General features: G+C 52.4%; 1 protein-coding gene across 13 annotated transcripts in view; it reads left to right on the top strand.

The window, feature by feature from the left end:
• Window positions 1-380: 380 nt before the first annotated feature.
• Window positions 381-10,275, top strand: part of LOC122386800 (calpain-B-like) — a 52,186-nt gene continuing 42,291 nt past the window's right edge. For 2 of the 13 annotated variants that reach the window (XM_043376424.1, XM_043376421.1), the window contains exons 1-2: window positions 1,444-1,579; window positions 5,330-5,391. In XM_043376424.1, coding sequence (XP_043232359.1) covers window positions 5,369-5,391 — 23 coding nt within the window. In that variant the 5' untranslated portion in view covers window positions 1,444-1,579; window positions 5,330-5,368. Of the gene's footprint in view, window positions 581-1,085; window positions 1,267-1,443; window positions 1,580-5,241; window positions 5,392-10,275 lie in introns of those variants that run through there. The other 11 variants (XM_043376416.1, XM_043376415.1, XM_043376425.1 and 8 more) reach the window with 10 other exon arrangements.

Genomic DNA, 10,275 nt, shown 5'->3' with positions numbered 1-10,275 from the left:
ACTTTCGTTGACCTTGGAGAAGAGCAATCTAGGCCTTGAATCTAATTACATTTGTTGTTTACCAAACAGTTGTTCAACAGTACGGCAGCAAGCAGCAGTTAGTAACTTCCTCTTGGTTGACGTCATATCTTCCTCTGAAGTTTCGACGTCATAGCTAACAAAATGAGGAATTTCTGACTTCTTATTGGACGCTTGGCGACTTGTATACGTCATCATCAGCTTCAATGCTTGTAGAAGCTGAGGTACCATGGGAACTTGAAGCTGATTCGAATGACCATTCTAAGATAGAACACGGCTAAACACGAGTTTTTTGTCTCTCGAGCACCTTTTATGCCGCATTTGTGAGCTTCCATATGTAGGGAAATACAGGGAAATCCTTCGCGGGAGGCCACGATTGTTCGTGGAGAAGGCGGGCCTTGGTATATAGGGCCTTGAGGCGGGCAGTCAGCCAAATGGTCACCCTCGAAATATAAGAAAATTTTGCATGATATATCTCTGATTTATGAAGTTTGTCGTCGATATTCAGTTCTGGAATAATAGTTCAGAAAAGTTCAGATAGAATTCCAAGTGGGACACTAAGGTAAGGAACATACGCCCGGTCGGCGCAGCGCAGAGTTCAAGTTCGGCGGTTCTTGATCTTGATCTTGATCTCGACTCTTGGAACAGACTGTCTTGCGATGCATAAGGGTCGTCTCAAATTAAAGTATATAAAACATCCCTGAAGACTGGAGTGGAAAGGCTGAACTGAATCTGGTTGCTTCTGTGGAATGTAGGCGTGCATGCATCCTGTGGTCCGTGGATGGTACCTATCATTGCCCATTACAATTAGTTGGTGTTCATATTCATGCATCACGTCATGTCAGATGCAGACAAACTGAACCGACTCAAAAGTCAAAATGACTCACCGGTCAGGCAATGCATACTGCATCCAGCATCGGTATTCTAATGGGATTCAACCTATCCCATAATTTTGCTGGGAATTGTGCGTCCTTATCCTCGTTCTAATACCACCAACGCGCGATTCGATGGGCGTGGAACCGTGCCTCATGTGCCTGACACTCATCCATACACTGAGGATGTTTCAGCTCAGTCGTCGGCTGATCGGGCGCCGTGGTCCATAACATCGCTGACGATGTTGGGTGCCGCCACTGCGCTGAATACCGGTCCGCCCCAGGCAACATGACGTCATTCCAGCCTGACGTCATCACGGCCGACGTCTTCTGACTCTATGATCATCAACCCGGGGACGTGACCACTCTCCTCTAGGTAAGAAATCTATAAATTCGTACCATCATTCACCCACATCGCTGCTCAGAATGATGTCCCTTGTCACATTCATTCCACAAACCGCCCTCTCTGGCCGATGCCGGCCGGCCGGCCGGCCGGCGCTCCCCGAGGCTCCGCCCACCGCCTCCCCGACGGCGGCGGCGCGGCGGCCGCGGCGGTAGCACAGTCGACCGTCGGTCGTGCTGGGGTGGTGTTAGAGGCAGGCTCGTAGTGATACGGTGGGAGCTGTGAGACAGGCGCCCGCGGAGAGACGCGGAGTGGAAGGAACTTGACACAGAAGGCCACAGGACCGGTAAGGACTGGTAGGAGTCAGGGGAGGAGGTATGAGGTGAAGGGCCGAGCGCCGGCCGCCACGCCCCCGACCGCCGCTCAATGGTGATAAGGTGGAAAGAGCTGGAGGTGGAAGCGGCTGAAAGGGCCAGACGCGGAGGTTCGTTCTAATGAGCTGTGTGGTAGTTATTGAGATTGTATATTGGTCGTTATAAGCCGGGTTGATGAACGGGTAGCGTGTTGTGGTCCAACTATGAGGAGCGGCGTGGCCCCGTCAACAGCGCCCTCCACCTGGTATGGGTATTCAGTGCAGCGGACTCGGCCGCCCAGCTGGGATTCAGTGGCGCTGCACGTGCGAACAACACCGCACCGGCTTCTGTGGCCACCTGTCTGGCAACATTTTCCGCTCTGGTGATCGTTCCCATAATTCCCCAGCCCGGGCCTCTAGGTGTTAGCTCACCCCGCCTGACCTTCAGCTATGCGCGGGCATGACCGTCCCGTGACATGACCGACCTTGGAGGATCGATTGGAGGACCGCCCCGACGGACGATCCCTCTGCGGCTCTGTGCAGACCGCGTGTCTCTTGTGGTTTCCGTGTTTATACTTTTCTGTGGGCTTTCGGATAGCGCATGAAGACTGGCTTGACTTTGGATCGATCACGGAGAACCTTTTGCACTGATTTTTTGTTTTAACGTCTTCCCGGTACCTAAACCTATTCATTCAAATCGAGCGTCATTGATCATTCGGTGGGTGCTATCACAAAACATCGCATAGTTGTGTGATGACGTGGCTCACCCCGGTCCCTCAGTGGCCTCATCATCATACCGCCCAGCGCGGCGCGGCGCAGCTCGGGACCAGAAACCGATGCCCTCGCGAGCGGGGGCGGGGGCGGACCGCCCACACACGCGGACCGGCCGCCAGTATGTGTGACCTCGACCGTCCGGGAGGGGGGGGGGAGGGTGCATGGACCATCCCGGCCGTGATAGACTGCCCTGACGTCAGTGTTTGTAGTCAGCGCCGACCATGCTGCACTGCAGACTCGCGGGTCGTGTGGTGGCCAATTGAATGCCTCTGTGTGGCGCTAAGAGGCCCACGGCTCGTCTAGAGACTCCACCCGTCTCCCTCCACACCGGCATATCTATGTGATGTCCCGCTGCGCCCGGCCTCCGCTGGTGCCACTCCCACACACCACGCTGCTCTGCGCCGCGCCCTGCCCAGCACAACGCGACGCGGCCGCCGCCTTGAGCCACCCGGCACCACTCTGAGTCACCGGGCCACCAGTCATCACCCTGGGCCAGCGAGCGTCATACCTGTCTCTGAGCACTACATACTGCGGCCCGCACACCCGGGCATCATTCAAAGCCACCGGGCCCACCATCCCGCCCTGTCCCGGTCCGTCGCCATGCAGCGCGGCTCTCATCAGGCCTTGACCCTGACGAGCGCGCGGTCCACGCGGGCCGGGGAGACTGGCTTCCCGTCCCTGCGCCGAGTCAGGACCGCGGTCCGGAGTGGACCGGTTCCGGCGGCGCTGCTGCGGGGGGGGGGGGGGGCATTGCAGACCGGGAGGCCGCCGGGCCGTAAACCAGGACTGCAGACGGGCCGGCGGACTGCAGACATGGGTGCACACTGCACCGCCTCGGAGACTGATGTGTATCGTTCTGCAATCTGCTGAGCTGCTATTGGGGAGCTATGAGAGGACATGGGCTTCTACATAAAAAGTCAAAATTGAAGATACTGAGATGCACGGGCTCCTCCACCGTCTCAGGATTGGGAGGGGGAGGGCACCCAAAAATTCACACCCCTATGGACTCAAATAAGACGGCCTTACTATGGCTCAACGCTCAATGAGCAGGCAAATGGCTCGTAACGGGAACCTTGAACATGTGCATAATGCATAAACACATCGTGCAGTCCACAAGGCATGCACATTGCACACTGCACGGTCGACACAGAACGGCAACTGTGCTGTTATATTGTGCGCATTCGACCGTGTTCTGACGTGCACACCGCTCTCGTGTCATGTGCTCTGCTACCGAGTCGGTAGAGGTCGGTAGTACCGACGGTCGGTAGTACCGACTAGAGATGGCAAAAGATGAAAATTTTGGGAACCAGACTCGAACCAGACCCGGCTGGACATTTCTGGAACCAGTCGGACCCGGTCTTAGTTGGAATCGGAACCAATTGGACCCGTTCCCGAAAAGGCCAAAAGTCAATTAATACAAACTACCTGTAGGTATCATTAGTTGCATCATGTAAAACAGTATATTTCCCACTGGGAATGCTCATGAGCTACTGTGTGCAAAGAAACATTCACTTCATATTCTGCAATAATGTGTAGTGTGCAAGATGTATAGCTTATGGTAGGACCCGATTGGACCCGTCAGAAAATTTCCAGGAACCAGTCTGGACCCATATGGGTCTAGACTGGTTCTTTGGACCGGGTCCTCGGGTCCACATTTTGCCACCTCTAGTACCGACCGTGCACACCGCTCTCGTGTCATGTGCTCTGCTACCGAGTCGGTAGAGGTCGGTAGTACCGACGGTCGGTAGTACCGACCGTGCACACCGCTCTCGTGTCATGTGCTCTGCTACCGAGTCGGTAGAGGTCGGTAGTACCGACGGTCGGTAGTACCGACCGTGCACACCGCTCTCGTGTCATGTGCTCTGCTCTACCGACCGTCTCCGAGGGCTCAGTCAGGCTTTCTTACCTGCAGCATGTTGTATTTACCTCATATTCGGCATACGGGATTCGACACTAAAGAGACAACTATTTAGCCCAATCAGTCCCTCGGGTGCGGGCCGCTGGCGGGGGCGGGGTGCTCATGTCAGAAAGACGAACTGTGAGCACGATGACCGCGGATATTTCAATTGCATTTTTTGCTTACTTGCATTGATTTGTGATGCCCTCACGTCCATGGCAGCTGTCAGGTGTCAGTCCCCGACAGGTGTTAGAAGTCGCCCAGTCATTCACAATGTAGGCTCACCCAGCGCCGATATGCAGACCACCTCCACCCGAGGCTGGCACGGTGAGCTGGAACGTTACAATGAACCGCCTCTCTGTCCGGGGGCCTGTCAAGGCCGGAGCCAGGAGAACGCACCACCCGCCCTCCCACATGGACCCACGCCACTTGACGCTCCTATAGAGACCTTCCGCCGCCGTTCCCTTATTTGGTGTGCCGGGTGTCGAGATTTGGGATGTCAGTGTATGGCGTTACTTTGGTATGGGTGTCTTTCAGATTGTGGCAGTTTTGCTAACTTATACTTTATGCGGAAAGTGCAACATCTTTGTTGTGTTTTTTGTTGCACTTCGCAGTAAACCGTGAATGATTTGTTTTCATTCAGGTTATCCGGTAGCATGCTTGGTGCAACCTTTCCTTCCCTGACCGGCTCACCGCTCTACGGCTCACGCCCACAACCGTGGCCGATTTGCAACCCCACCCAGTGCCCAAGCTGTTGTAATTCCGTCGAGCCCCTCCCAGGCTCCCTCGCTCACTCGCTCGCTCATCCGGCACCGCTGCGCCCGAGGGGAAGTGGAATCGTCGCCGGCGGCCGGCGGCGACCAGCGCTGCCTCGTCGGCTGGAGGGAGGGGAGGGAAGGGGGGAGGGTAGCCGCGGCCGGCGGCGGCGGTCGGGGTGCCAGTGACGGCGGCCAGCGCTGGGCGGTAGCCGGTAGCCTACCGAGCGGCAGGGTGGCAGTGCCGGGCCGGCCGGTGTGTGGTGTGCTGCGCGCAGAGTCGCTGAGGATCAGACGCTGACGTGCGTTCTCTTCCAGGATCGCTGACGACTCGGCGGACGGCGCTGGACGGGCGACATGTCGTTCCTCTTTGGCGGCGGGTGAGTGGCTGGATCCCCCGGGGATCGATTTGGTGGAGGGGGTGTGCTGCAGAGGGCAGGCAGCTGGGCGGCTGCACGTCCTCTACGGCCTCGGAGGTCAGCTGATGTTGACTTTCGTGTAATGTTCAAAATTCAAATTGTGATTGCTGTGATGTTACGGTCTGTGTGACTCAAGAGTTTTGTATCGGTTAGAACGTTCCATGGAGGTGTTGGACTGTGGCTGCATGCTACGAGAAAGTCGTACTTCATCGACTTGTCTCATAATCGTACCTCTTATGATGCCTAATTACGCACACAAAACTCCTTCAAAAGCGTGCCTCCGTGATTGTCACTGGTATTCCATGGTTGTCGGATTTGTGTCACCGCTCTATCCGTCCACATGCTCAGACCATGTTGACGGCATAGGGTCAAGTCCGGTAGTATGAGAGGGTCCATTGGTCAGACCAGTAATACCTCCACTGGGCCATGTATGACCGCCATCTATCAGCGGAATGTCGGACTGCCGACACTGATCCCAACAGCCTGCGTGTGTCAGTCACAGTCACAGCGAGCGTGGGCAGCCGCCAAACCAGTTGGCAGCACTGATCGCAGCTCTGATGACGTCAGCGGCCACCAGCCGTTTTCCTCAGAAACGTCAGCTGAAAAAATCGAAATCCGGCTATTATCTACTATACTATTTGTGAAATGAAACTCTGTCTTTCTGTGTGTGTGTTGCACCGTGCAGAGGGGTGCTTTGACGCCGTGCCCAGGTCAAACGGTGCGGTCGATGGGGCTGAAATTTTCACAGCGTGTTGATGACGTCACGGGCACGTGCAGTGGCGTGTTTCGAGTCCCGGGGGGTGGATGGTTCGCACGTGGCACGCGCTGGAAAAGTGCGTATTTTCTCAGAATTTTGTTCGGTTCTCAAGCCGGCTTCAAGGCATCGGCAGACGGGTTTGATGAACTTTGCAACTAAAATGCATGACGATCGGCAGCGGGTGCCTCTCATTTGCAGATTGGCAAGTTATTTATTTTGATAAACAGAGGCGAATGAAGGTGTTGATTTTCGGTAAATAAAGACAGTTTTCAATGCGCTTAACCGAATGCACCGCATTTGCCGCAGTGCGCCACATTTGTCCACATGCGCTATTTTTGCCGCAAATTGCACAACTTTGTCAAATATGGTCCGATAAAGGTGCAATTCGGTGGAAGTATGCATGGCAAAACGACAGGAATAAATGCACCACTTTTGTCGCAATGCGCCATATTTGTCACAAGGCGCCATTTCAACCAAACACGATTAAGAATAATGGAATGACACGAGTAGGAGCAGGGTTAGGAACTCTTTTTTTAGTTTATCAGTTTATCTTATAGCCTGTGACTTAACATGCCCCAGTGGTAGTGGTGGTGGTAGTGGTAGTGGTAGTAGTAGTGGTAGGAGTAGCGGTAGGGGTAGTGGTAGCAGTAGGGGTAGTGGTAGGGGTAGTAGTAGGGGTAGTAGTAGGGTAGTGGTTGGGGTAGTGGTAGTGGTAGTATTAGGGGTAGTGGTAGGGGTAGTACTAGGGGTAGTGGTAGGAGTAGTGGTAGGGGTAGTAGTAGGGGTAGTAGTAGGGTAGTGGTAGGGGTAGTGGCAGTGGTAGGGGTAGGGGTAGTGGAAGAGTAGTGGTATGGGTAGAAGTAGTAGAAGTGTGGCCCAGGCCGATTCAATGTGACGTGGTGACCTATACGGCTTGGCCTGACCCAGTGTGACCAGGGATGGCCAACTTGACCTGACTTGACCCCGTATGATCCAAATTTCATCCAAGAAAGCCCTCAGAATAGTTATTATGATCAAAAATTTCCTCTGCACGTTTCCGTCCATATCTCTGCTTCCAGACGACAGATTAATTTAAATTAAACACCATTCGAAAGCAAATTGGCTGGTGCTGGTGCCGCATTTTCTGGCTACGCCGCGAAGCAAGTGGCGCAGCCGCTTGTTAATATACTATTTGTTAATATACTATTTGAGTAGGATTGCGGGTTTTTTGAAGCGTTCAGTTTTTGCAGCGAGCTTTTTCTCTTGGGGCTTGCGAGATAGGCTCGGACAGACGCATTCACTTTGCATTACGTGGACAGACGCCTTAATTCACGCGCTGTAATGAGCGAGGGTACCCCCAGTTTGAAGATTCGGCTGTAGAATCTGTAGTTTTAAATACGTATAGTTTGACGTAGATCTGGGAAAAGTGAAACACGGCCGATTGACGTGCAGTTAATGAGCGTGGGGTCCTCCGTTTTAAAGATTCTGATCAGCGCCGATGGAAATAATTCACCGTGCGTATCTCGACTAATTCACGACCGATTCACACCGGACAAACACCGATCGATACCAAATCTGGGGGGACTGGGAACTGGGGGGGGGGGTCGGGAGTAGAGTGGCAAGTTTTCCTACCCGGCGAACCCGGTACCAAGCAAGTACCAAGCCAGTACCAAGTACTTTTTGCATGTTCCAGATACCAAGTACCAAGTACCTTTGCCAATACCAAGCAAGTACCAAGTACTTTTGCAAGTACCAAGCAAATACCAAGTATTTTTGCAAGTCGAACAGGTTTTTTGCGATTATCTTAGCTTCTAGAAAGCCGATCGACACGGGACAAACACCATTCGATCCCAAATTTTATGCCTCATCATTTCATAACCTTTTGCGCCGCGAAGCAAGCCAGGATCCCCTAGTTAATATACTATTTGAGTAGGATTGCGGGTTTTTTGAAGCGTTCAGTTTTTGCAGCGAGCTTTTTCTCTTGGGGCTTGCGAGATAGGCTCGGACAGACGCATTCACTTTGCATTACGTGGACAGACGCCTTAATTCACGCGCTGTAATGAGCGAGGGTACCCCCAGTTTGAAGATTCGGCTGTAGAATCTGTAGTTTTAAATACGTATAGTTTGACGTAGATCTGGGAAAAGTGAAACACGGCCGATTGACGTGCAGTTAATGAGCGTGGGGTCCTCCGTTTTAAAGATTCTGATCAGCGCCGATGGAAATAATTCACCGTGCGTATCTCGACTAATTCACGACCGATTCACACCGGACAAACACCGATCGATACCAAATCTGGGGGGACTGGGAACTGGGGGGGGGGGTCGGGAGTAGAGTGGCAAGTTTTCCTACCCGGCGAACCCGGTACCAAGCAAGTACCAAGCCAGTACCAAGTACTTTTTGCATGTTCCAGATACCAAGTACCAAGTACCTTTGACAATACCAAGCAAGTACCAAGTACTTTTGCAAGTACCAAGCAAATACCAAGTATTTTTGCAAGTCGAACAGGTTTTTTGCGATTATCTTAGCTTCTAGAAAGCCGATCGACACGGGACAAACACCATTCGATCCCAAATTTTATGCCTCATCATTTCATAACCTTTTGCGCCGCGAAGCAAGCCAGGATCCCCTAGTTAATATACTATTTGAGTAGGATTGCGGGTTTTTTGAAGCGTTCAGTTTTTGCAGCGAGCTTTTTCTCTTGGGGCTTGCGAGATAGGCTCGGACAGACGCATTCACTTTGCATTACGTGGACAGACGCCTTAATTCACGCGCTGTAATGAGCGAGGGTACCCCCAGTTTGAAGATTCGGCTGTAGAATCTGTAGTTTTAAATACGTATAGTTTGACGTAGATCTGGGAAAAGTGAAACACGGCCGATTGACGTGCAGTTAATGAGCGTGGGGTCCTCCGTTTTAAAGATTCTGATCAGCGCCGATGGAAATAATTCACCGTGCGTATCTCGACTAATTCACGACCGATTCACACCGGACAAACACCGATCGATACCAAATCTGGGGGGGACTGGGAACTGGGGGGGGGGGGGGTCGGGAGTAGAGTGGCAAGTTTTCTTACCCGGCGAACCCGGTACCAAGCAAGTACCAAGTACCTTTGCAAGTACCAAGCCAGTACCAAGTACTTTTTGCATGTTCCAGATATCAAGCAAGTACCAAGTACTTTTGCCAATACCAAGCAAGTACCAAGTACTTTTGCCAATACCAAGCAAGTATCAAGTACTTTTGCAAGTACCAAGCAAGTACCAAGTACTTTTGCAAGTCGTACAGGTTTTTTGCGATTATCTTAGCTTCTAGAAAGCCGATCGACACGGGACAAACACCATTCGATCCCAAATTTCATGCCTCATCATTTTATAACCTTTTGCGCCGCGAAGCAAGCCAGGATCCACTAGTTAATATACTATTTGAGTAGGATTGCGGGTTTTTTGAAGCGTTCAGTTTTTGCAGCGAGCTTTTTCTCTTGGGGCTTGCGAGATAGGCTCGGACAGACGCATTCACTTTGCATTACGTGGACAGACGCCTTAATTCACGCGCTGTAATGAGCGAGGGTACCCCCAGTTTGAAGATTCGGCTGTAGAATCTGTAGTTTTAAATACGTATAGTTTGACGTAGATCTGGGAAAAGTGAAACACGGCCGATTGACGTGCAGTTAATGAGCGTGGGGTCCTCCGTTTTAAAGATTCTGATCAGCGCCGATGGAAATAATTCACCGTGCGTATCTCGACTAATTCACGACCGATTCACACCGGACAAACACCGATCGATACCAAATCTGGGGGGACTGGGAACTGGGGGGGGGGGGGTCGGGAGTAGAGTGGCAAGTTTTCCTACCCGGCGAACCCGGTACCAAGCAAGTACCAAGCCAGTACCAAGTACTTTTTGCATGTTCCAGATACCAAGTACCAAGTACCTTTGCCAATACCAAGCAAGTACCAAGTACTTTTGCAAGTACCAAGCAAATACCAAGTATTTTTGCAAGTCGAACAGGTTTTTTGCGATTATCTTAGCTTCTAGAAAGCCGATCGACACGGGACAAACACCATTCGATCCCAAATTATATGCCTCATCATTTCATAACCTTTTGCGCCGCGAAGC

The sequence above is a fragment of the Amphibalanus amphitrite genome, unplaced genomic scaffold, assembly GCF_019059575.1.
Source record: "Amphibalanus amphitrite isolate SeventyFive unplaced genomic scaffold, NRLGWU_Aamphi_draft 000263F_arrow, whole genome shotgun sequence".
In the NCBI taxonomy this organism is placed as follows: Eukaryota; Metazoa; Arthropoda; class Thecostraca; order Balanomorpha; family Balanidae; genus Amphibalanus; species Amphibalanus amphitrite.
Note: the sequence above shows the minus strand (reverse complement) of the source record. Positions and strands in the feature narration are given on the sequence as shown.